This window comes from Corythoichthys intestinalis, chromosome 15 (assembly GCF_030265065.1).
Source record: "Corythoichthys intestinalis isolate RoL2023-P3 chromosome 15, ASM3026506v1, whole genome shotgun sequence".
In the NCBI taxonomy this organism is placed as follows: Eukaryota; Metazoa; Chordata; class Actinopteri; order Syngnathiformes; family Syngnathidae; genus Corythoichthys; species Corythoichthys intestinalis.
In genome coordinates this window covers 23,515,264-23,542,816 of record NC_080409.1, presented here as the reverse complement: position 1 = coordinate 23,542,816, position 27,553 = coordinate 23,515,264, and the positions used below count along the sequence as shown (strand labels likewise).

The window sequence follows — 27,553 nt, the reverse complement described above, 5'->3', positions numbered from 1 at the left end:
AGGTCATTTCAAAATAACTGACAGTTATTATCAGGTTACACATTGGATGACTGGTTAGTAGGATGTGTCACAATGTCGAGATTAGTTTTTTAATCCCTGGCTTTAGCCTGCAGTTGTTTTTGTTCTTGTTCTCCCCATGTAGTCCGATTTCTTCCCATGTTTAAAAAAAAAAAAAAAAACGTACCGGTACTTGGTAGATTGATTAAACCATCTGCAGGTGTGAGTGTGCTTTGGATCTTTTTTTTTGTTGTTTTGTTTTGTTTTTTTCCTCCTTTGTGGCCTGCACTTGAGTGGCAACTAGTTCAGGGTTAGGGAATTGAATATTGAATGAATGAATGAATTTAATATCAGTGGACATTTTAAGTTGTAACTTCATCATGTGTTTTACTTTATTACAAAACATATTTTAGTTAGCTGCGGCTCCTATGATTGCATGATTACTGATGTAAGAGTACCAGACCACAAAAACAGAGTAAAGCCTAGGAAAAAAGTGATGAGTTGAGACCTCAACAAGGTTTTCCTTAGAGCTGTGTTTGGTTTTCCAGTTGAAGAGATAAGCTGCCTCAAGGCATTGATGAGTTCACAACAGCTCTGGCTAAACAAGTTGGGCTCCCATCTCTTAAGCTGGTCCAAGCAACGAAGCATGCAGAGTCTTGTGCTTTGATAAGCCAAAAAGTGCGTCACACATGGCACTTCTGCGCCATTTTCTTTTTATTATCCATTGTTCATCATCTCTCACAAGAACTAAATGGGTGATACGAGGTCCGATCAACATGCAGGCTTTGAATGTTAGGTGTGAATGAAGGCTTCAAGGGATGAGCAGGTTCAGTGAAACACCGCTCTCTTTCGACCTTTCATGACGAATTAAATCCAATTAAGAGGCTTTTGTTCTGTGATGAAGATGCTGCTGGCGCTCTTTAACAATCCCATTACAGATCATAAAGGGAGCTGGGGATGTGGCTTGAGAGCTCTTATGCTGCTCTGCTATGGCAGCCACGCTTTGGTGTTGTGTAGCGGAGGTATTTGATCATTTTTTTCCATCCTCAGGTGAATGTTGTGTGGCTTTCATTCACACTCTGATTACATTTATATTTTGTGGTGTACAGGAAGCAGGACCTGGATCAATTTAGCAAATAATTGTGGGTTGGGCAAATGATGTGTAAAACCCAAGGACAGCCTGACAAAGAGAAAAGCTCAATGGCTGTGCCTCAATGCATAACAAAGACTGCAGTTGTGCCTTCCCCTACTTACTGTTTATGGTCCCTTTAAATCCTCCTTTCCTTCCATTTCTTCTTTGCAGGTCATTTTCCCCATTTATCGATTTTTTTCACGTCGTATCACAAACTAAAAGCAAACCATTGGCAACACATTTTTACAGTATATGACAATGACACTCCAGTGAAAAGTAAACTTTTAGTTTTGACTGAAGAAATTCCACTTTATACATGTATAGACTTGTCTCAGAAATTTGCAAATGTACTATCTAAAAAGATTTGTTGAACTTTACCTGCCATTAATGCAAATATCCACAACATATTTTAATTTGGAAAATATTTGAGCTTACTCCAAATAGTGCCTATTGAAGATATTCTAGTAAACCCATTTTTTTGCACCACATTTCTACATTTTGTCCCTGACCTTAATTTTACTAATGGGCTTTTTATCAAAGTGTTATTTGACTAGGAATGAAACATGGTCTTTTCGATAAAAAGGATACATTTTCTTGAAAGAAGTTGAATTTATTTTTCAAAATAAGATGATTAATCTTTTACACATTACAAAAGCTTAAAACGTATCGTTTGAGATGTGACTCAGGATATGTTTTCAGGACTTATTTGCGTAACAAGCTATTCAAAATGTATTGTGTCAAAATAAGCATTTCTATCATACTGAAATTTTACTTGCCTTATTTTAAATGTAATGACATATTTTTACCAAAGATTAGACACATTCTTGGTAAGATTTTGAGTTTTTTGCCATCTATGTAGACTAAAGTCAAAACACAATCAGGAACATTTCCTTCTTTGTAAGAATACGGTATACTCAGGGGTGCACATAATTTTTTTGCCCAGGTTCTCAGAGGAGGACCTGGAGATGTGACTTGGTCCTCATTGAGCTTGAGAGCCGACCCGCCTGATGTGATAAATTTATGACAAGCTTTACTTAGAGCCAATTAACTTTAATTAATTATATTAACAATTAATGCTTGATTAAAATCAACTGGCACAACAAAATTGCCATTACTTTGAAGCGAAATGTAAAGAAAAAAGAAGCACCAATTCAAAATAAAGGGCATTATGCGGCTCACACATTAACTCCAAGCCTTTTTAAAAGTGGGATATCTTCCTCATAAGACCTCATTGAACGTGCATGTTTAGCTTTGTAAAATGCGAGCAAAAACACGTTTGTCAGTGCATGTCGCTGTTCATTACCTTTATTCCGCCACTTGTCCATAGGGCGAGCGGGGTCCTGTTTGACATCGATAGTTTGCTTAATTGCCACATGCTCTCTGTTTTTTTCGTGCTTTTCAAAGTTTGGATGGCTGAAATTCTTTGACGCTACATAAAATGCGCTGCTCTCATCGGCGACATTGGGATTCTCACGGCACATTTTGTACCGCATATCCGTGCGAGCATCATTTGCTTCTAGCCATGGTACCTCCTGTAGCCACTTTTCAGCAAAAGTCCTTTTTTTCGGTAGCTCCGGTGACGTCTCTGTCGTCTGTCTGTCTTTTGACGGGGGCGGGGGAACACGGAAGTAATTTAGTGATGGCCAAATGAAGCCTTATGAAGCAATGAAGCTTTGCAGCCAATTGGTTTGCACATGTAGCAAAGCTTCATGGTGCTTCATTTACCCTATGGCGCCATCAAGTGGTCTAGAAGCCCAAGAGGTCAACATTGTTAAGAATTCAATGGCTATTTGCTTAAGACAAAGATATGAATGTGCTTGTGTTAGTAATTTAGTATGTGAACAAAATACAACAAGTGCTAAGAGTAATTTGTTATTCATTTTTATTTAGAAATAATAGCTTTCCCACAGTGGCTGGCTTTAAACAGTTTCTTTTTTTTTGGAAAATATTTCACCAGCTTTAGAAAATATTCTTTCACAAGGCACAGATGAAGCTGGGGTGCAGAGAAATGTGAGTGCCAGTTTATATAAATTTGGGTAGGTATTCTTTTGTGCCTCCCAGTACACTAATGGATTGTTCATTCTGTTGATGTTTGGTTCAGATAGGTACACACACACACACACACACACACACACACTCACATTTATATTAAAGTTGTTTTTCTCCCTTACTTTATTGAAAGCAATCAAATCAAAATGTTCCCATACAGGGGTGGATCGCTCTTTTTGCGCAGGTTCCATCGCAAGCAAAGGACAAGGCTCGAAAAAAGATTGCACTGGTTGCACTGTTGCGCACAGATGTAACAAGTACAGGAGCCCAAAATCCACAAAATGTGAGATAACAGGCGATCGCCATTGCGTTTTGCAACCAATTTATACCGTAGTCTGTCCTGTTTTTGCAATGTGCGCCAAACGTTGGATCACTTCCGAAGCACTCACGAGATTCAGCCGGCCGCCGGCCGCTGGCCGCCGGCCGCCGGCCACCGGCCGCCGGCGAGGCTTCCCACGTCATCATTTCCGGGTTTTGCCGAAATGAAGCGCGCCTCGCTACAAGCTTCGTGGAAACCCCCCTCCCATTACTCGACACAAGCTTCGGAACCTCGGCTCATTTCGTCCCAACACTAAAGTAATTACTCAGTGTGGCCTGCCTCTTCAAAATTTTGAGAAGTTATTTTCTCGTGTCCGCCGCAAATACAGTGGTCAGCCATCGGTACGCAAAAGCGTATGGAAGCCGTTGAGGGCCAGCGCATTTGTCTACGTCCAGTACGCATGCGCGCATGCGGACCACTTATGTGCACCCCTGGGTATACTGCATATCTTGTAAATGTGTTTTTGACCAATGGTAATTTGGGAATCCCCCTCATGCTCAGAAAACTACTGTACGTCCTCCAACAATGGAGGTACGCCTGTCAGGACCTGTCCCCCAACTGCAAGTGGGGAAAGTACATTGTGAATCCCAACGTCCAGGCAAATAGTCAGGAAGCAATAAGTTGCAAAATTTACATAATGTAAAATTCAGTATTTTATGTCCCCTAAACTAAATCTGTCTTATTTCCTCCTATATTGAAATCATCCTTTTGGTACTGAATGCAAAACAAGTCACTCCGAGATTGGTTTTCTTGCAATGCATGTTAAACACAGTACGTGTTAGTAATTGAATTCTAAAAATGAAATGATACTCAATAGTATATCACTAAATGAATATGCAAGCAGCAATAATCCTATTGAGGGTTACAGCTGTTTAAAGAAATCCAATTACAAAGCTCATTAAAATTTCCTTTCATTGGCTATTTTGTTGTTGATTCCTTGAGATATTTGTTCTCTTCTTTTCAAAATATACATTATTTGTTTACATATAAAAAAAACATGGAAACAAAGAGAAAAAAGTGCAGACACTAATGCATTTTGCGCATGGACAATCCTACATAATGAAAATGGGTGTCTCCAGAAAACATGACACAAATTATATAACATTTTAGACACATAAAACAAGGACATTCATTGGTTTGAAAAAAAAAATCAGATCATTACTTTTCATCAAAAGCAATTATATAACCTGAAGTATCCCAATAATTAGTATACTAATGAAAGTATCCTTAATTGATTTTGAAAGGAGATTAATTTGGAATGCCTTCACTGATATTGATCACATTGGGGTACAACCTGGCCTACTTGCCAAACTAGTGGCCAAATAACTGAAAAATGTATTCATTGTTATGATCCTGCCTTTTTTACCATGTGTGGAGTGCGCCCATAACACCCTGGTAAGCACAGCTTCCCTTTGTTCCCCACGAAGGAGCCTGATATAGCAGTGCCTTCTGTTCAGGCACAATTCAGGAGGGTCCGACACATCTGGCGGGAGACGAGAGCTGCTCTGGGCCAGACAGCAGAGCGGAACCGGCGTTGGGCGGATCAGCACCTCATCCTAGCTCCCGATTATAAGGTTGGCCAACAGGTCTGGCTCTCCACAAAAGACCTCGCTCTACAAACCGATTACCGAAAGCTGACCCCCAGATCCCTTCACATCGGTCCATATCCCATCAAGAAGATCCTGAACCCCAGTGCCATTCGCCTTACTTTCCCTGCCTTCCTCAACATTCACCCGGTCTTCCACGTTTTCCTCCAAAAGCCGGTCACTGAGAGTTCCCTTCAGCCTCCAGCACCTCCACAGCCTCCCCCACAACACGCCGACGGACACACAGCCTACACAATCCTGGATGTCCGCAGGCGAGGCCGAGGTTTTCAGCACCTCGTCGACTGGGAGGGGTATGGCCTCAAGGAGCACTCATGGATTGGGCGCGCCCTCATCCTTGATCCACAATTGCTACGCGATTTTTATACAGTACAAGGTACCCGAACAAGCCTGGTAGTTCGCATGGTGGCGTCCTTTAAAGAGGATGATAATACTAAGGGGCTGTGAGATATCAATAGAACCGTTATGTGGCAAGATAACAAATATAAAGTTAACAAACAAAAAAAAAAAAAATTACATTAATGAGCAATTATCGAAAATAGATTGAAAATTACGAACATTTCCGAAAGTATTCCGGAAACAGCCGAATGGGGCTTTGTCACAGGCAGAAATAAAAGGTCGAGGCAGGTGCCATCGTTGTTTATCGACGAGAGAGTTGCGTTTGTGTTTTAGCCAAAAAAAAAACAAACAAAAAAAAAAAACCGCTAAAATGGTTCAAACCTGTCATGCTATGTGGTGTACAAATAGCCATTTGTCGCAACGTTGTACCCATGAGTTGTCGAACGCGAGAAAAAGAGCTAGACTACGCAGACAATGAGTAAAGTTCGTCCGTGCAAAGAGGGTTAATTTTGCAGACCCAGCCACACGGTTTTGTGTGGTGCGCATTTTGCACCTGAAAGCTATTCGAACTATGGACAAATTAAATCAGGTTTTGCTAAGAAATTGCTGCTGAAAGCAGATGCGGTGCCCTCCATACACGCGCAGCCACCTAAATGTCCCGAGATATCAAGAAAGAGGACGATGACTGGCACTGATGAGACCACCCCACCACCCCAGGCTAAGCAAAGAAGGGGAGCAGCCAAGCTCGAAATGGCCAGAGTACTCTTTTATAATAAAAAACATATCACTAGATATAGGACTGGACACATGTATAAATTATCGCTCGTAAAATATATACAACAAATCCTCTAATCCCATTCATATTTGTGTCTGTTGGCAGAGTGAAAACCTATGATAGCACAATAAATGCTAATTATTCTATACATTACATTATTTTGCGGTCACAGCGTATCAGCTTCACAAAAAGAAATGCAAAACAAACCATTCGGTGTTTCCCCACACGATCTGTTGCCAGTGTTTTGTCAGTGTGATTGCTCCCCTCAAGAATTGTTTCATTAGGCTGCATTGGCTTTCGTTTGGGCTCAAATTGATAACCCAAAACACCAAAGAAAGGTTCATACCTCTCCTCGTCACCACTAGAACAATGTTCATTACATCGGATTCGTCGCTGCAACTAGAAACAAAATTGTCCACCATCATCGCCGCCATTCAGTACTAAGCACTGAGCCGGCCGGGTGTTTCCTACTTGTGACGTCACGCACACGATATGCTAGATTTCCGGGATCTCGGGCGCCGGTCGTTTTAGCTTGACAATCGATCCAAATTTCTACCATTTTCTTGGTGCTGCGATGTGTGTAATTACACGAAGTGGCATAATATGAATCCAAAAGGCATGAGTTTATGGATAAATGATGGAATATTAGCATTTCCCCAGGTGTTTTCATACTCTTTAAGGGGGAGGTACTGTTATGATCCTGCCTTTTGTTCCATGCTGATGCCTTTTTCCCTGCTTGCAGGCTGCACAGGTGCGAGAGGGCCCGGTCTCCTCAGGAGCGAGGCTAACTGGCAACACCTGTGGCTTATTGATTGAGACTTTTTAAGGGCAGGCCAAACACAAACCAGTTGCCAGAAGATTCCAGCACAAGCACTCAGAAGCCTCACTCCTGAGAAGACTGCATTTCCCGAATACTCCTTTTGTGGCACGTTTTTCCCCTTAAAGGTGACCTTTCGTTTGACACTTTGTTTTTTTTTTTAATAAACACTTAACCAGTCTCTGCATTTGGGTCCTAGGCATTTCCTGATCGTCACACATTCATCTGACATCATAATATTATTGCATGAGTATTTTCACAGTCTCCAAACACCGAGCTTAAGACTCTAAGTGGCTATTTTGAAGATTTTGGTTTTTAAATATATTGAAAAAATGAAAATGTATATAATCTCTCCGCTGTTGGACCGTTTTTTTCCCCTTTTCTTTGTTATAGCATTCATTCATTCATTGATAACCTGAAATAATGTAAACCTTTAAAAGTAATGCAAAACAAAGCTCATCTAAAACGTGGAAATACCCAAAGAACACAAGCACAACAAAAAATTACCTGGATTTTAAAGAATGTACCAGAATTCTGGCTTTGAATGTTATCATTAACCAGCATGTTCCCTTTTAGCATTGTGAATTGGTGAAGATATGATGGTACGCCACCTCTTCCAAAAGTAGTTAAAAAATTAGCCCAAGCAAAGGATTCCAAATCATTTCTCTTTAAAATTTGTACTCGTGTCAAAAAGAAAAAAAAAAAGTTCTGCCATAATAACTGTAATTGTGTATTGAGTGTTTGAATCAGTTTAAAACTTACTTTACTGGTCAAATATACTGCAATGCTACACATTTGTGAGGAGGAGAACCATCAGCTACTCGACACAGTATTCAGAAAGAGGAGCATATTTAGTGGCATTCTGCTGTTTCTTTCCTGCTCAAAAAAAAAAAAAAAAAAAAAAAAAGGAAAAATTTCCTTTCACAAGCCATATGGCTGTGAAACTCCTCCTAGAATGGGAGGGCAGCCAACTCCTGAGTCCTGAATTTACATTATCACCAATGCACCTTTAGGTCACTTAACTATATTGCATAGAATGCACAACTGCCAATGTTTCACTTGTCACTTTTACAATTACTTTTGTTATTTAATTGCATCTTTATCTTTTGATTTTTGTTATCAGTACTGAATATTTTTAACCATTACTCTTGTGCCTCTTGTACAGTTTATAAAAGTTGTTTTCTTCTAGTGCTGTTCGTAATGTTTTGTAACTGTATTTCTGCTCCCTAATGAATATACAGTAACGTAGCCACCAACATATGTACTGCATTACTCATGAAGATCTCTATTGTGCTTCTTCCCAAGCATTCTTTGCAGCTATCTTAAACTATATGCAATGCAATACATTGTTACAGTAATTAAGAATGTTTGTTTTTGTTCAAACTGGTTTGGTTTTGACATGCAATTACCCCTCGGGGAAGTGAAAATTGACAAAATTGTCATAAGTATCGCAAGTAAAAATTGGTCTGCTGGGAGGGACGTAAGTGTATGCGCAAGCCAGTAAAAGGAGAAAATATTGCTTCATGAAAAAGCACACATGTCCTATCTTTTGAAAAGACAGCAATAGTTTTAATGTAAGTGTTGTATAGCTTTTCCTCTTGGAAATTAAAAAAAAACAAAAGCACGGACCACAAATGAATCACAAAAAGATAATATGAATATATTATTGGTCTTTTAATTTCAGTAAACATTCTTGCAAACAGTGTGTTAAGACTTTAATTAGGGCATCACACAAATAGTTTAAATGACAACGAAGGCTTTGGTCAATAGGGTCGCTTGTGGCCACTTTGAGCTTGAAAGACAATTATATTTGTGAACGAATTGGGTCGACCATTTTAGGTCTTCAATTACTGGTACATACGATTCCACAATTTAGCTTGAACATCACACTGTCATCCAACATAACTGGTAGAGCTCTTATCTCAGCATTTCTTTGCAGTACAACAGTAGTTACAAAAATGACCCTAATTGCCACAAAATCAAATACGGCTCAAAGTGACTGTCCTTTGCCAGCAAAGTAGACATAATATCGTATTGGCCCGAATATAAGATGGCTGATTGTCCACCGAGAATGCACAACCCCCTCTATCTGATCATGGATGGACATGAAGAAAAGTTCTCCTCAAACACATCCTGTCATGTTAGCTGCACAACAACTGCACGCCGCTCTCGTATGACTCTCTCACTATTTACGTCTTCACCGTGTAGTAAAGCATTATTTTACGCCATATTCGTGTTGACCATGTGGCAGCTACATGCTCCTCCGTCGTCGACCGGTTTGTCCCCGCGGTCATTGTCCAGCGGCTTCCCTGCAAACAAGCCCTCTGCCCGCAGCAGGGGAACAATGAATTTCAACTTGGCTGCCGCCAGGCAGGTTGCCGATCGGCAAAGATAATCGACAACCCCGTTTTGTGTGATTTTTCGCTCCGAAAAGCGAAAAATAAGACTGAGACGTCATTCGGTTTGGGTTAGCATGTTGGCTAGCTGTCACGCCTCTTGGTTTGTTTACATTCTCCGAAGCCAGAGCAGGAAAATGACAAAAGTCGGACTAACTAAAGTGGTATAAAATATCGTTCGGGAGGTGTGACAGTAAAGTCGACAGTTTTGACCATTATTAAGTAATTTTGCCATTTCGTACTGAAAAAATGCGTTTTTAATATTTCATATTCCATTTAGCACAAGACTGTTATTTGTCATGACCATACCATTTATTTAGCAATTGTAGAAAAATACTTTAATGAAAAGAATATCCTGTAAAATATTGGAGTAGATACACTGAAACAATGGCATTTTGCTGCTCTCTTCGTCGCATATTCCGCGTTTTGAATAATTCCCACTGAATGGGCTGAATTCTATATCAGATGAAACCATGACCCTGGCGACGTCATCCTCCTGTTCGGGACACCCTACATTGGGAGGCGTGGCTAAACAGCAGATTAAAAGACTAATTTCTCGTCCTCTGCACCTTGCCAAATTGTTGTATATACTCAAAATATGATTGTAGTTCACATAATAATGCTATTTAAGCGTTTTTTTACACTGTCGTATGCACTTTAAATTAGACATGTATTCATCAAACGTGTACCACAATGACAGATGAAAGATAAGGATTGTAAAAAAAAATATGGCCTTATTGTTTCCAAAATTTAGCTTAGCTTAGTTCAACAATCAACACATTATGAACTGCACGGCAGCACTGTACTGTACTATGACAAGCTAATCTTTGCACTATACTGAGATTTTTTTTGTTTATATTGATACGAGTGTGTTCCTTGGTTTATATCGAGCAAGGTTGATATGACTGGTTGAGTTCTATGATACTCTGACTGTGGGTTGTGCGATGAACATTGTTCATGTTGGCTGTATCACCAAGTTATCTAATGACTTAACAGTTAACAGTTGTGTATATTGTAGTCTTAGTGTAATCATTCATCAAACTGCAAAACAAAGCTTTCTTTGATTTGCAAGCTTAATAAGTACTACAATTCAATACTTTTCAAAGGCACAACCATACTCAACCAAACACTCCACAGGTTTGTCCATATTTAAAATAAACAACTTATTATTCTAATGCCCTGGTAAAAGCACACACAATTGTTGGAAAATGTTGATAAAACGCAACTTGCAGAATTGCTCCCTTTTCTCATTATGGGAGTAGAACATCAGAGGCAGACCCCCATATACAGCATGTACTTCTCTTCATACCCCGCATTAAGCATTACTTGAGTACTGAAGCTTCTTAAAAGCATTTCCATTAATCAAACAGGCAGCTTGAAGGCATATATATATATATATAGGTAAAACATCTAGTCAAAATAGAAAGCGAAGAAACTTCTGAATAAGAACGGCAAATAGAATTCACAATCGAAGTCAGCTTGAGTTTGGTCAATTTGCAGGGGTGCACATAAGTGGTCCGCATGCGCGCATGCGTACCGGACGTAGACAAACGCACTGGCCCTCAATGACTTCCATATGCTTTTGCGTACCGATGGCTGACCACCGTATTTGCAGCGGACACGAGAAAATAACTTCTCAAAATGTCAAAGAGGCAGGCCACACTGAGTAATTACTTCCGTGTTCCCCCACCCCCCTCAAAAGACAGACAGACGACAGAGACGTCACCGGAGCTACCGAAAAAAAGGACTTTTGCTGAAAAGTAGGAGGTACCATGGCTAGAAGCAAATGATGCTCGCACGGAAATGCGGTACAAAATGTGCTGTGAAAATCCCAATGTCGCCGATAAGAGCAGCGCATTTTATGTAGGGTCAAAAAATTTCAGCCATCCAAACTTTGAAAAGCACGAAAAAAACAGAGAGCATGTGGCAATTAAGCAAATTATCAATGTCAAACAGGACCCCGCTCGCCCTATGGACAAGTGGCGGAATAAAGGTAATGAACAGCGACATGCACTGACAAACGTGTTTTTGCTCGCATTTTACAAAGCTAAACATGCACGTTCAATAAGGTCTTATGAGGAGGACATCCCACTTTTAAAAAGGCTTGGAGTTAATTTGGGAGCCGCATAATGCCCTTTATTTTGAATTGGTGCTTTTTATTTCTTTACATTTCAAAGTAATGGCAATTTTGTTGTGCCAGTTGATGTTAATCAAGCATTAATTGTTAATATAATTAATTAAAGTTAATTGGCTCTATGTAAAGCTTGTCATAAATTTATCGCATCAGGCCGGTTGGCTCTCAAGCTCAATGAGGACCAAGTCACATCTCCAGGTCCTCCTCTGAGAACCTGGGCAAAAAAATTATGTGCACCCCTGTCAATTTGGGAAAAAAAAACAAAAAAAAAAAAAAACGGGCATAATCATCAATCAGGATTATCATATCGTAAAATACAGTGGGGAGAACAAGTATTTGATACACTGCCAATGGGTTTTCCCATTGGCAGTGTATCAAATACTTGTTCTCCCCACTGTACATTAATTGTAGATTTTTTAGTGTCACATATGTGGACATTTTGAGTCAATCCCGGAATAATACATTGTATCCAAATTTGCTACAGTTAACTTTTTCACTGCCACTGACAGCCGTCCAATCATGTCGCTCTTTTCTTCTTTTTGCTGTGAATTTAAATGAGTATTACTTGTAGATGTCCAATCCATTTGAACTGCATGTCCGACAGAGAATAAATAAATGTTCATTTGCTGTCAGCCCTCCCACTTCAAATGGATTACATGTTTGTGGCTCTCAGTGGCAGCTAAGGAGTTAAGCAGTCAAATTTCCTCAGTTAAATACTGTAAATAAAATTGTATTATGCACGATTCCTTCCTTGAGTAAAATACAATGTCTGTACAAACGTGTCATAATATAGGAAAATAGAAATAATATAAACATTTTATCTACTGATTGCGTGATAACACAAATTTTCATGAAGAAATTAAAGTTTCCTCAGCATTTTGTCATCATTATTTGCTATGTTTGCAATCTTTGTCACGCGCAGTTCCATGTGAATATAACATTGACATGCATTTGCATGTGAGGTTATTAAAATACATGGCTGAGTAAGCACCATAAAACATCCATGAGTGTAAAAATGGTGAAATTGTGTTTACAATGTAGATGCAGTGCTCATTCTTCCCAAGGACACATTGATTAGTATTTAATCGTTGCCTGCGGTGTTCTCCGTACATTGTACATTTATAATATACTCGCAAAAATTTGTTTGAACTAAAATCACTATTTTGCATTAGATATCATTAGAGATGTACCAAATACTGTGGCCAGTAGGGTTAAATATGTAATTCTGAGTGTAACTGTAACTGTAAAATGTTGCTCTGTTGCCCTAAGAGTCCTGATGGTGTGTGACACTATACAACAGTTAATCCATCATAGAAATACATTCATAATAAAGGGGGCTTGTCATCTTGACTCCCCATTGACTTTTCCATTAACAGCTGATTGATACAAGCTTTTCATGTCAGTAGCCTCATTGATTACAAGTTCAACCAACGTCCTTGCAATGTCATGTCATTCCTTTGGGTCTCAATGCAAATCACAGGTGCAAGGAGACATCCACATCAACAGACCCTTTTTGATTATCAAAAACAAATTAGTTCTTTTACATTTTATAATATTTTTCAGTAAACAGTTGGTTATTCTCATAGATTTTTATAAGCAATGTTAAATTGCATGACTTTCTGGGCCATGCCCCCCGCCAATGGAGTCCCACTGTCTACTTGTAAATTTTAACTTTATTTTACAATGCTTACAATTTCTTGTAGCCAATCGGAAGTGTTAAATAAGCTGTGGAGTGTTACTTGTTCATTAAACCTTTCATGGACAGTGGTCACGAGAGTGGACAGCTCTTCAGTTGGGGACACTTCAAGAGAGCCAAGGTCTTAAAGACTTGTAGGCTCTAATAAACCACAATTGTTCTCTTTTACTAAAATATGTTATTACAAATAGATATTACAAATATTGCCATTGATTTAAAATTTAATATTTAGTACATGCTTTGACCAATGGAAGGCGCCATGTTCTACAAGCGCAATGCACGGTGGGGGTGACCAGCTCATCAGCAGTGTCTTTATACTGATCCTAGGCGGGTTGCTGAGATATTGACTTGTACTATTTGACAGTTTCCTTTTGTTGCCAGTTGCATCCTTACCTTGTTTTTTTTTTTTCTTTCGTCTGCCTCTCAACGCGGTTTTCCCTCGTTTATTTTTTTTTTTTCAACTGATCCTGACCTACTGTCACCGACCCTTTTTTCGTTTCCCTTTTCGCAATTGGATGTTTTTTTTCTTGTGTTCAATAAACCCTTGTACATATTCCCTCTGTTATTGTTGTCTGCTATGGGTTGGTTTTCATCTGAGGACTTGTGTTACCGTTTACTGTACGTCCGTCTTGCGGGAAAACAAAGACACAGCTGTGCTGTCATAAATCATCGTGTTCTGAGCATGTCGTCGGATGTAGAAACAAATGGCGAGTCAAATTTTACGTCGGATGTCGAAAAGATCATGTGTTGAAGCGATCATATGTCGAGGTACCACTGTATATCAATTATTAAATGAAGTAAAATAAGTTGTTTTCCATTGATGTCCTGCGTCACATAAGGTACAGTGCATTTGAGCCCGTGCGTGAATAGTTTATTTGTATACTGTTTGCTTGATTAAAGTAGTATTTGGATGAATACATGTGCATTTGCTGTAGTTTAGTATATCATGTTTATAGCACGACCACTTCTTCTTTTTGTCACTTTATTTCTGCTGCCTCCACACACCCCTCTGCCTGTTGCCGTTTAATCCGGCCCGGAGCGACTTCGCTCGGCTTCATTGCCGCTAGAACACGGCCCACTTGCCTGGCCTGGTTGCACAAGAAAACATCAAGTCTTATTTTAAGGAGTAGGAGAGATTGTAATTGACTTGTAAAGAGCTTTACTAGTTTAGACGAAAACGGAATAGCTTTTTGTTGTTGTTGTGAACTTAAGTTCCACACAAACATACATCGAGATCTCACGTAGAAATAACAGGCATGAGACCCATTTTTTTTGTGTCCCAAACTTGCTGTGAGTTGCAATTTCTGATGGGGTGAAAAATGTGACAGAACACCTGGAACGCAACATCCCATGGGGTTTCGGAATCGGCACATTTCAAACGAAATGTCTCGAGCTTCCGGGGTTGTAAAACCAAAGCCAAGGCAAAAGGCATTAATCATAAAATAATGAAATAAAAAAAAAAAAGAAAAAAGAATTACATGCTTGTGTATTTTTGGGCCTTTCGATTTTCGTTTTTTTCAGCCAAATGTTTGCAAAATTCGGTTTCGGCCAAGAATTTTGCTTTCGGTACACCCTTAATATATATATATATGACATACTTTCCCCCCCCCCACAATTGTTCCCCAGTGTCATTATAATTCCTAAACACTCAGTGCCAGATTTATGTCAATGAAATAATATCAAGAAATTCAGCACTAGTGTAGCTGTACATTTGTGAACATGTGCACATGATGTGAAGGTAGTTTTAAGATGATACGACAAACACACTCAGATTTTCCTTTTTTCATATTCTAAGCCTTTGCTTCACTATGTCTACAATCACCAATCAATCCTCCGATGGGGTTAATATAATTGTAGTTGTTTTCTATCTGTTAACACTGAACTAGGGAATACTTTTGATTGAATGAATGAACGAATAAATGAATGGATGAAGACATGATGACTGTACTGTGCTGCAATAAACATCAAAGTCCTGTTTGGATTGTTCCAATTCAAAATATGTTGGTGGCACTGTTGGATTGTGTTAGTGCTAGCCCTCTCAAAGGATGGTAGCGTGACGATCCTGATGAGATCACATGAGTGTGTATTTGTTTTGGGGGCAATAAGGGGGAAAAGCCCACAAATGTGCCTCTGTTTTTTTAACAAACATGTCGGCAGCAGATTTTTACTTGAGGGTAAGAATGTTCATTTCTATTACCATAATATCACAACTGGGATGCCCTTTGTCTTACAGTGTGTGTTGGTTATTGTTTGGAAAGCATTACTTATTAACTATTACAGAGAATGCTAAAGTAGAGGTCAGCTCTATCACACCTTAGCTTGGTCTCAAATGATTGCTCTTGTACAAACAACTCACAGTAATTATTTCCCCTTGAAGGCCTAAAGCCCAAGCACGAATAAGTAATACATTCATTCAGAGTTTTGTATATTGATTGCTGCAGGCATGTTTGCTTGGTTGTCAAATTATTCCGGGGACCATAACAGGCATTTATTCCAATGCTAATAACCAGTATTTGACTTGAGGCTGGGGAAAACAAGCATGCACATTAAGCAGAGAAATGTCAAACTCAATCAACCAATCAGAGCTGTATTCTTGTAAATCACAAAGCACACACAGCTTTGGATTTAGTCATGCTATGAAAAGGCTTTGACATCCGTACGGTAGACTCATGAAAAAGAAACAAAATAATACACGCGCGTGTAGCAATGTGCGTATTTCATAACTACTAATGTTGTCCTTCGTAATGCAACCCTCTTATTTCAAGTGAAGGACACCTGACTCCTACTTCATATTTTGTCAGTTCCACAGCTCAACAGGTGGACTGAGGTACAATCGACGCGTGATTATTTGGATGCCACCAGGCTGTAAACCACTTTGACATTTAAAGGCTCATGTGGTGATAATGACAATAAAATACCTTTGAAAGATGAATAAAAAAACAAACTGATCTTTCATTGCTAATATCACTTGCGTGGGTTGAAATGTCTGACTGCTACAGCAGTAGCCCACTCATTTTCTTGTGTGTGTGCATGCTTACACGTATGGCTTAAAATGGGAATAAGGCATTCATTTTATGACACTATAATACATCCTTTTTTTAAATTATTTCTCATCACAAAAAGTAAACATCAATACAAATAGCATGACATCTTATTTTAATGGACTGTACTGTCGTGCTTTTGTCAATTAGTGTGAATACTGCATTCACGTACACTTCCATCCAACCATGTTAGGCCCTTCTTTGCTTTTGTCTGGTGGTTTCATTGCATTTTTCTGGGACAGCCTCCTTCATCAAAGCGATTAAGCAATTAACAATGATCGTGCCGATCCTCAGAAGAGAGTGGGAATAATCCCAGGAGTGTCAAGTACTAAGGCATTATTAGCGATAAAGACTTAATTTGTGGCCAATCAGAATATTGTGTGTTTCCTTCTTTTAAACCTTCATGCAGGAAATGGTAAGCGGGAGAACAGAAGGCATGTCATGGGGAAAGTAAGGAAAACCAGGGAGCCCTCCATGGACTTCTTTGTCGAAAATAAACTCTCAGGTAGGATTTGTGGATGTAGTATCATTTAAAAAATAAATAAAAAGATCTAATTTCCTCTCTGAGTAAAATAATCAGATTAACTTTAGACAATGGAGGCCCAGAAAGATAAGACATATCCAAGACTTTGTGAATTAAATCAATATGCAGTTCATCAGTAAGTGCTTCTGTTGGCATCAACGATAAAGCAGGAACATAAGAGGAATTGAGCTCTATCAGATAAGCTATTGACTGTTGTTTACTTAAAACACACAAACAGAGCCTCTTGATATGATCAGACCATTAATGCTATTGGCAAATTTGCATACAGAATTATCAACATGTGAAGGTCATACATCAAATATTTTAATGGAAGTGCATATTGTAAATGACATCAGGACTGAACTGAGCAGCATAAGGTAATTTGGTGAGAAATATGCATGTGTTCGAGACAATATGTATGTAAAGACTCACCCCGTGAGAAAATCTGGAGAAACAGACGGGGGTCTGCTGCACGTATGGCTGCAGTGTAGCGGTCTTCTATCCCAGGAACCTGTGCCTTTTTCTCAGGCATGAGCCTAACTCTCAGTCGGCCCCCATCTGCACTGAGCCACCACTCCAGAATTGTTGTGAGGTCCATTTCCAGGGTGAGCACAGGTGCCTCCTCATAAACAGACAACCCACCACATCCCGTTCTGATTATATCCTCTCCTATTTCCACCACCACCTGATTTGATTTGCGACTTGCTTTGGTTAAACCAAATTTCAGAACTTTGGACAGAGGTCGCTTGGAAAAGAAAGGGAGTTCTCCATCAAAAGATGTGTTACCTCTTGCAGATATAGCAGACCTTTGGTCGACAAAGGTGGAAATGGTTTTCTGTAAAGGTATGCAGTGCATTTTTAAGTTTGCACTCACTGTGTAACATTCTCTCAAAGTCTGACAGTCCCCGTTTAAGGGTCTCTTAATAAACTCCGAGAGGTAAAAGCGCAGCAAAGAAGGAACCGCAAAATCCACAGCCAGGGTTTTCCTCTTCAACCGAGAGTTCATTGTCTGATTTAAGTCTCGTTTACCCCCATTTTCCACGGTGTTGCTCGCATCAACGTTAACGGCCGTGAAGTCATGCGTCGCCTCTGCTGTGGTCCTCTGCAAGGTGCACTGCAGCCCAGTGAAAAATACCGCAGAACAAACAGCCAGAACCAAGAAGCTGGTGTTCATTGTCGAAGCCATTGAAGTACTCATCTTGGGAGAAGCAGTGTCTAATCCCACCGTCCCCTGCTTCCTCCGCCACGTCCGTCACATATGCGCAACGCAAAATCAGCAAGTGCGAAAGGAGCTCCTGCGCCTTTTTTTCTTGGCGGCCGTGCGCACACGTGGCTCGACAGGGGGGAAAAAAGAATATTTTTCACATTTATTCTCCTGCCATCCCTTCAGCCATCACTCTTTGTCTACCTTCCTTGTGGTTTATCCGATGGTTGGACCCAACCAGGCTCTTCAGTGATCTCTAATTGATATGCCGGTCTGGTCCGCTCCCGAAGCCCTCAAAGACTCCCTGTCTCCTGGCACTGTTGCGTACAAGTAGTCTCTGTCAGCAGCCTCTCTCTTCTTTTTTGGGGGTGGAAAAAAATTACACGGCTATTTTGAATACGTTCGACGTCTGTAAACTTTGGAAATGGAACGTCACTTAATTGATTCCCCCCCCCGCCCGCCATCGAATTTGAGTTCGCAGATGGTCAGAACCGATGCAAGCTCCAAGTCGCCTCTGCTATACACTGATCCACGCAGGGAAGTGTTTTACATATCCATTCGACGTCATTATGAGACGTTTTTCTGTACGCGACTCCCACACAGCAGTCAGTCAAAAGTGACTCAGGTGGTGGCCGAAGACGTGTTCAAGGGTGCAGTCCAACTTGCACACGTGTAACGTGTGGATGCATTGAAATGAAAAATTGCAGGAAGGACCTGAGCTGACAAATGTCCACAGTTGCTCTCGGGGATTACCAATGATTTACTGCAGGTGTGACTGCTCTCCTTCTTATGCGCAACTCAAATAGTTTCACATGGAGGCTATTTTTTCTTGGACTAGTGTGTGTCCTATCACGGCCTGTCTAAATGGATTGATGGTTGAGGGTTCAGTTTAATATAATGGGCTACATAAGAAAACATGACGGCTCCTTTCAGTTTCTTCTGATGCTTTCGCTCTAACCCCCCCTCTCGCTCTCTAAGCATCCACTAGATGGCACAAGCACACACACCAATGTGCACATGCAGCCCACTCTTCATTTTCTCCAAAAAATCAATTTACCCCCTAATTACTATTCATTTTCAGTATCTAATTAATGCCCAAGCTACTATAGGAACATATGTGGGGGGAAAGGAAAAACTAAATAAGAAGACTGAAGAATTATTACAATGACTTGTATCAGTAATTTAGGGAGGGGAGAAAGGAGGATCAATATCTTGATATAGTTGATCTATTTAAGGTGCCAAATGTCAAAGTAAAAGGTACGAAACAGCAATACATCGTGCTGCAGTTTGATTTACTGCAAAACACATTAAGCACGCAGCAAAAGGAATTCCAATCCAGAGTTTATATACATAGGCGGAGTTTGACTTTTGGGGCGGGGTTGGGGGGGGGTCACAATTAACTTACAAGACTATTTATGATATTAAGTTGACAATGAGCGTTTTTTGTTTTCATTCTTGAGGGGAATTCTCAATCAGGCTGCTTAGGCAATACTTTTCGCCAAGATCGTCATTGAATTTGGTACGTCCGCCGGTGTCGTGCTAATGTAGTTACCCCAGACAAAAATTGTATTCCCTGGGCGGGGCCATACTGAGGTAAATTTATGTCTTTATTATTCAATCAAAACAAGTTGCTTCAATAAAAAAAAAAAAAAAAAAAAAAGGTTGCTTCAATCAAAATGTTTTCAACCAAAAAAGTTGCTTCAATCAAAAAATATATGTTACAATGCATAAATAAATTTAAAACAAAAAAAAAAAGTGCATGTGAAGCAACTTTTTGATTGAATTTGTGTTTGAGCCACATTTTGGCTTGGGCATTTTTGTCTTCATTATTCAATCAAAAAATAAGTTGCTTCAAAAAATATATATAGAAATTTCAAAAAGAACAATCACTTTTATCAACAAAAAAAAAAAAAAAAAAATTCAATCATAGAAAAAAATTTGAATGCAAAAAAATATTGGAGATGGAAAAATTTGCATTTGAATACTTAATTTTTCATTAAAAATGTTTTGTTTGATTGAAGCAATCCTTTATGTGTTTGGGCCATATTATGATTAAGACATTTGTGTCTAAATCACTCAATGCCTGAAAAAGTTGCTTCAATGAGAATTTTTTTTTTATATATATATATATATATATATACAGTACTGTGCAAAAGTTTTAGGCAGGACACCTGCCTAAAACTTTTGCACAGTACTGTATTTTTTTTTTTTTTTTAATTATTAAATTTATTAGGATCATTGAAGCTTCCACTTGGTGAAAATATATACATACAGTATATCCTGTATATACGCAATATAATAAAAATATACAGTACTGTGCAAAAGTTTTAGGCTGGTGTCCTGCCTAAAACGTTTGCACAGTACTGTATATATATATATATATATATATATATATATATATATATATACACTGAAGGAATTTAGTCCTCCCAGCCCAAACCCCACGGGGAGGCCGGCAACAGAACGGAAATGTGCTCCGCCGCTCGACGCCCCCGAAGAGCCAGGACAGGAGGAAGTCAAACTCCGCGTGTTCCTGTGTTAACCCTTTGCACACTGACTCCATGTTTCAAACGCTTGAAGAACACTCGCCGAAAACAGGTTGACAATTTATTCGTCGACAATGGTAAAAAACAAGGCAAAAACAGACGACGGAGGGACAATTCTGGATCCAAAACAAGGCTACATGTTTCCGAGCAGAAGAAATCTGTCTTATCTCGGTGTCCAGTCTTTTTGAAGTCTTTGCTGACGCGGGTCTTGTCGAAGGCGTTTCTGGGCGTTGCTTTTGGGCCGCCCCCGCTGTGGCCGGTTTTGGGCGGCTTCGGTTTGTGCGCGGATTGGGACGCCCGCTATCAACTTTGCTGCCCAGGCTGGTTGTACTTGTTTTAGGACAAAGCGCTTTGTCCTTGGAGTTTGCTGGGAGAGCAGATTACCCGAGTTGGTGCGTCACTCTTGTGATAAGACGGCATTGTGTATCTCTTCTATTTCTTCTCATTAAACTATGGTGTGCTATTTATTTTATATTAGTAGTGTAGTCCTACCGTAAATATGAAAATGATACTATTTCCTGATTAATTATATTACGTGTGTTAGACTAATGCAAACAGTTAGACGGTGCCTACGAAGGCCTGTACCATATGTATGTGTTAGACTATATATGTGTTAGACTAATGCAGACAATTATATGGTGTGTGCGATGACGATATCGTTTCTCCTTCAATATATAATATATATATATGTAATATGCAAAGCAAATTACCGTCTAAGGTGCTCGAAAAATAATTTTGACCCATTATAAAAATGTTTTTTTTTCATTTCATTCATTTTTGTAACAATTTTATTGCTTTACAACTTTTATATATATAGGAAAGTCAATTACATGCAATGAGACTCTTTGGCCACCAGGGGGGCCTGGCCCCCCTTAAAATCTGCTTATGTTTATATATTGTTTCACTTTTTCCTAGAGGCTTTTCATTTTATATTAACTATATCTTGTTAAAAGGAACCTCAGAATGAAAGACTTGTAGGCCCTAATAAGCCCATATCTGTCAAGTTGTACGGTTTTGGCGCAGGGGCGTTATCGGGGGCGGGGGGGGGGGGGGGGGCAGTGCCCATTGAGCTCAAAGGGGATGTGGAACAAAGAATAACTATAATAATAACAAAACCGCAGTAGTTTACCTAAAAAAAACATTGTCACCTGCATACTGTTCAGTTATGGATGTGTTCAAGTCAAATCAAATCAACTTTTATTTGTTTAGACCAAATCACAACAACAGTTACCTCAAGGAGAAAACAAAACATGTTTTAAGGTGCAGTAGCCCTACGCTGGATTTCGACCTACTTGAGCATTGTAGCTTTTTTTTTTTTTTTTTTTTTTTGCTCCCTCGGTAAGACAATTGCCCACCCACAACTGGCATCCTGGTAACACTACTGTTTTGGTGTAATTTTTACAAGTGAGCACTGATTTTTAAATGTGTATGCCGTATGTTCAAAATCTGTACGTTTTTTATGCATTACGTTTATTTTCTCCGTTTGGATTTTGTCACCGTTTTGGCAACGAGACAATGCACCGAAAAGGTGTGCGTTGCTCTGCGTTACTACGTTGGTTGAATGACGCGAGAAAAGTCAGAGACACGGAGAGAGAAGAGCAGTAGTGGGAAGGAGGGATGAGTGTTGTGACGCTGTTGCAAACGCGATGCTCGGCTAGGTGACTCCAATATTTCCTGACTGTAGCCGACAGCCTACAGTCCACGCCCACTTGATGCTACGCTAGATGTCACATGCATATAGAACTAGATGTGAAATTACAGACTCAGCGTTGTTAGTAAGCAGCCTCCATCTTCAAGCAGTAGACTTCTCAGAAAGGCACTGTTGTAGTGAACCTTCCTAGCGAACCTAAGTAACTTTTTATCTAAAATACTCCTAAATCGGAAAAATCCTGACTTGAATCTATCTTTAAATGATGAAACTGTTTTAAAACTTTCACATGTCGAAAGTAGACAGAAGAGAACTAATGCAAAAACGGGAGCAATTTTAAAAACTTTAACGGTTGATTCACAACATTAAATGACTTCCAAACATAGCAAAGGTGACTATGATTTTTTTTTTTCTTTTAATGAAAAAAAAACATGAAAGGTAACACTAGTTACTTTGCCATGCAACTAATTAGTCTTATATTCAGGTAACTAAGTTACTAACTCACTTACCATGCCATGTTGAATAAACTCCGCTCTCCTCGTATGTTAACTTCCGCGCGCAAGTCCCTCGTCCCGCCCGTCGCTGATTGGTCCACTCCGCTGTCTGTTTGCTGAGGCTTGCTCCGCCCTGGAAATTTTATCTGCTTAATGGTGGCCAGACTCAATAGCTGGAACAGCGGTGAGTCTGGAGTACCAGGCTAATGAAGTGCAGCCATTAAAAGACATGATAGAAATTGCCAAAAGTGCTACATACAATTATTACAAAAGTCACTGTTAAATTTTAGTAATCATGATGTAGCTGAAGATATTGATTGATTGTTCTTTGATTGCACCAGTTTGCATGTTCCAAGATTACCAATAAATTAATATTATTTTAAAAAATGAGAATTATTTTTGTTTGTATATATATATATATATATATATATATAGTTTTATATTGCAATATAAAACAAAAATAAAACTTATTATATGTTCTCATTGTATGTTATATAAATTATATATAAATTATATATAAATTATAAAAACGCCAACACTGTATAAAACGTTGTAGGATTAGTCACCAATTTGTAAGGGTATACGTCACTATTTGTAAGATTGCATACGGCCTCGGGTTGACAGGTATGTAAGCCACAATTGTTCTTTTTTAATGAAATATTTTATTAAAAACACATAAAACATTGCCATTGATTTAAAAATCTATAATATTTAGTACATGTTTTGACCTACGGAGAGTGGCTTGTTTTAAGCGCACAATATTGACGCAGATCAGGGGTGCTCAAGTCCAGTCCTCGAGAGACTATATCCAGCTTGTTTTCCATTTCTCCCTCCTGCAACACACCTGACTCAAATAATCAGGATCATTATCAGGCTCCTGCAGAGCTTGCTGATCATTTGATTCAGGTGTGTTCAAGGAGGGAGACATGGAAAACAAGCTGGATAGGGGCTCTCGAGGACCAGACTTGGGCACCCCTGACATAGATTGTCACTGTCACTCGATGAATACTACTGGGTTACTGCAATTCTTTCTACGCGGCGAGACGTCCAACAGATGCGCTCATCGGTCAAAAGCGGCGAGTACTTAATATTTGTGTTTTTATTGAGTCTTTTATTACCTTGTCATTGCCTCAAAATACTTTTTTCATGTGTTCCTCTCTCATACTTTTAAGCATTGTGTTTTCTTGTGGTAGTTTCAAAGCAAATTGTTGATCTGTTGACCACATTAGTCACGTTGCATATTTAAACCACCCTTATTTGATATTACTATGTTTAAGTATTTTCTCTAGGCATCCTTATGTAGCAAAGAGGAAAGCCCAATTTTCCTACAGTATCAAACTCATCATAGCTAGTTGATTTCCACTCCTCCATTGTGCACTATAAATTGGCCCATGCAGAACACCTGTGAATGAGCCAGGTTGTTTGCCTTGTCCCCTTGAAGACTTGACACCTGCTGAGAACCAGCTTTTGAGGGGAGCTTATGGAGGTAGATTTGTGTCTTTATTATTCAATCAAAAAAAATGTTGCTTCAATCAAAATATATATTTTCAATCGAAGAAAACGTCTCTTCAATCAAAAAAAAATGTGTTTGAATGCAAAAATAAATTGGAAACTCAAAAAAATATATTTGAAAACTATTTTTCTTTGATTGAATTTTTTTTTTTTTTTTTTTTGATTTAAGTCGTTTTTTTTAATTGAAACACCATTTTTGATTGAAGTCATGTCATTTTGCGTTTGGACCACATTTTGGCTAGGACATTTGTGTCTTTATTATTCAATCAAAAATTAAGTCGCTTCAAACAAAAAAAAATATTTTCAAAAGAAAAATCACTTCAATCCCAAATTTTTAAAATTTCAATCGCAGAAAAAAAGGTTTGAATGTGAAAAAATATTTGAGACTCAGAAATTCGCATTTGAACACATTATTTTTCATTCAAACCGTTTTCTTTGATTGAAGCAATCCTTTTTGTGTTCAAGCCATATTAGGGGTAGGACATTTGTGTCAAAATCATTCAAGCGCAATAAAAGTTGCTTTAATCAAAAAACTATTTTTAATCAAAGAAAAAAATCATTTGCAAAAATATATATTTTTTGAAAATATATATTTTTATTTGAAATATATGTATTTATTGAAGTATCACTTTTTTTGAAAAGCAAAAAGTTTTAAACTTTTTTTTTTTTTTTTTCAAAGTGGAAAAAGTTTTGAACAAACTTTTTTTTTTGAAGTGGGAAAAGTTTTGAAGGCACTTTTTTTCGATTGAATCATTTTGACACAAAGATTCAACTTCAACGCTAGTTCCGGTGTGTTTGAGTGGCAGCTGATTGCGCCAATGGCATAAAAGTATGAAGCAAGAATAATGGCCATTGGCCACCAGGTCTCCATCCAGCCATCGGAGTCTCCTGGAGTCCAAGCCGAATATAGGGCACTGGTACGGGGGTGTAACATCGGCATTTCACCGGAGTACCCGCAACGGCACGTTGCCTTGTCGCGGCACACTGGTCGGACCCCGATATCACCCCCCAGGCGCGGAGGCCGGCTGTCGAGTGGACGGTCCGCGAATGACACGACACTCATTCAAAGTTGAAGTGATGGGGCTCCAGGCGTGGACGCCGGCGACTCGCCGGTAGTCCACTCTCTTACTGGGCAGGCTAGTGTCGGGCCACTCGCCGACCACTCTTGTACCGGCGCGTCGCGGACACTCCGGTTGGAACCGATTGCCAACCGTCACGTCAGGGCAGCGGGTGAAGTTCGCCGTGTTGAATCACATTAAGCAGCAGGGCACCGTACTCCGGTGAAATGCCGATGTTACACCCCCGTACCAGTGCCCTATATTCGGCTTGGACTCCAGGAGACTCCGATGGCTGGATGGAGACCTGGTGGCCATTATTCTTGCTTCATACTTTTATGCCATTGGCGCAATCAGCTGCCACTCAAACACACCGGAACTAGCGTTGAAGTTGAATCTTTGTGTCAAAATGATTCAATCGAAAAAAAGTGCCTTCAAAACTTTTCCCACTCCAAAAAAAAAGTGTGTTCAAAACTTTTTCCACTTTGGAAAAAAAAAAAAAAAAAAAAAAGTTTAAAACTTTTTGCTTTTCAAAAAAAGTGATACTTCAATAAAAATATATATTTCAAATAAAAAAAATATTTATTCAAAAAATATATATTTTCGCAAATGATTTTTTTCTTTGATTAAAAATAGTTTTTTGATTAAAGCAACTTTTATTGCGATTGAATGATTTTGACACAAATGTCCTACCCCTAGTATGGCTTGAACACAAAAAGGATTGCTTCAATCAAAGAAAACGGTTTGAATGAAAAATAGTGTTCAAATGCGAATTTCTGAGTCTCAAATATTTTTTCACATTCAAACCTTTTTTTCTACAATTGAATTTTTAAAAATTTTGGATTTAAGTGATTTTTTTTTTTGAAAATATATATATTTTTTTTGTTTGAAGCGACTTAATTTTTGATTGAATAATAAAGACACAAATGTCCTAGCCAAAATGTGGTCCAAACGCAAAATGACATGACTTCAATCAAAAATGGTGTTTCAATTAAAAAATACTTGACTTAAATCAAAAAAAATTTTCAAAGAAAAATAGTTTTCAAATGTTTTTTTGAGTTTCAAATTTATTTTTGCATTCAAACACATTTTTTTTTTTTTTTTGATTGAAGAGACGTTTTCTTCGATTGAAAATATATATATTTTGATTGAAGCAACTTTTTATTTGATTGAAGCAACTTTTTTTTTTTGATTGAATAATAAAGACACAAATCTACCTCCATAGGAGCTGGCCTAGTATGAGGTATTTTATACATTTCTTGTGCCTTATTATGCTGAATGTGTTAATCTGATGTTGTTTTTAGCAGTGACCACCTGGACTGAATGTTGGCCACTGCTGTTTAATCAAGTTCCCTGTGTGTAGACAGGTCACCTTTTAATCAAGCTTCCCGGTTTAATTGAGGTTCCCATTAAACAAGTCAATGTTGAGTAGCTCTCAAATTGAGTACGTTTTAAAGAATTGAAATTTAGTAGTTATTTTGCTCCCCCTCCTTTTTCTTGGTTAGGGGTATTTTCACTTGAGTTGTTTGCATTGATTTTTTTTTTATTTTTCCAAATATTCACACAGATTTTAGGAAGTTTTGAATAAAGCATGTTTTATTTTTGAGTGTCAAATCTACCAAAATCAATTGTTTGCTGTTGCCACCACTTCTGCGGCTGCTTCATTTTTGCCAGACCTTTTTTTATCTGTACCAAGGGGCTTGCCTTGCCTGACACGGTTACACTTAGTATGTTCTGTCTGTATGCACCTAAAGAAAACACGCTGAAAGCGCACGGTAGTACTTTGGGTGTCAAATTCCTCTTGTAGCATGTTTCGCCGGTGTAGCACATGTTGCCAGAAGTCACCCCCCCCCCCCCCCCTCGCCTCGTCTCATCCAGTGTCTCCTATTTATTTTGCTTTTGCTGCTTGTTTTGTGAAATATTTACATTGCTCTCATGCTCATTAATGTTCCTCCTGGGTTCACATTGAAAGGGTTGAACAGATGACACGTTTGTCACTAGTCATACTCTGGAAGCCCATAACCATGTGATGTCACCGCCCTGTGACTTAACAATGGCGAACTACTAGGTAAACTAATTTTACAAACTGTACAAAAGCAAGAGGGGTTTTGATATCAAATTTTTTTACCTCCTAACGTTGATCTTTTAAAAACGACAGGTCTGTCTAGCGATGGATCCCTTTTAATTAAATACATTCCCATGCCTGAACATGAAGTGATTTATCCTATGGGTCAGCTGTCATTTGCAGTAGCTAGTCTAGAGTAGTGAACAC

At 39.0% G+C, this 27,553-nt stretch overlaps 1 protein-coding gene across 3 annotated transcripts in view; it reads right to left on the bottom strand.

Moving 5' to 3' along the window:
* Nucleotides 1-18,814, bottom strand: part of alk (ALK receptor tyrosine kinase) — a 507,671-nt gene extending 488,857 nt beyond the window's left edge. For 2 of the 3 annotated variants that reach the window (XM_057858935.1, XM_057858936.1), the window contains exon 1: nt 17,255-18,813. In XM_057858935.1, the coding sequence (XP_057714918.1) occupies nt 17,255-18,020 (766 nt within the window). In that variant the 5' untranslated portion in view covers nt 18,021-18,813. Of the gene's footprint in view, nt 1-17,254 lie in introns of all 3 variants that reach the window. The other variant, XM_057858937.1, reaches the window with a different exon arrangement.
* Between the last annotated feature and the right edge of the window lie 8,739 nt (nt 18,815-27,553).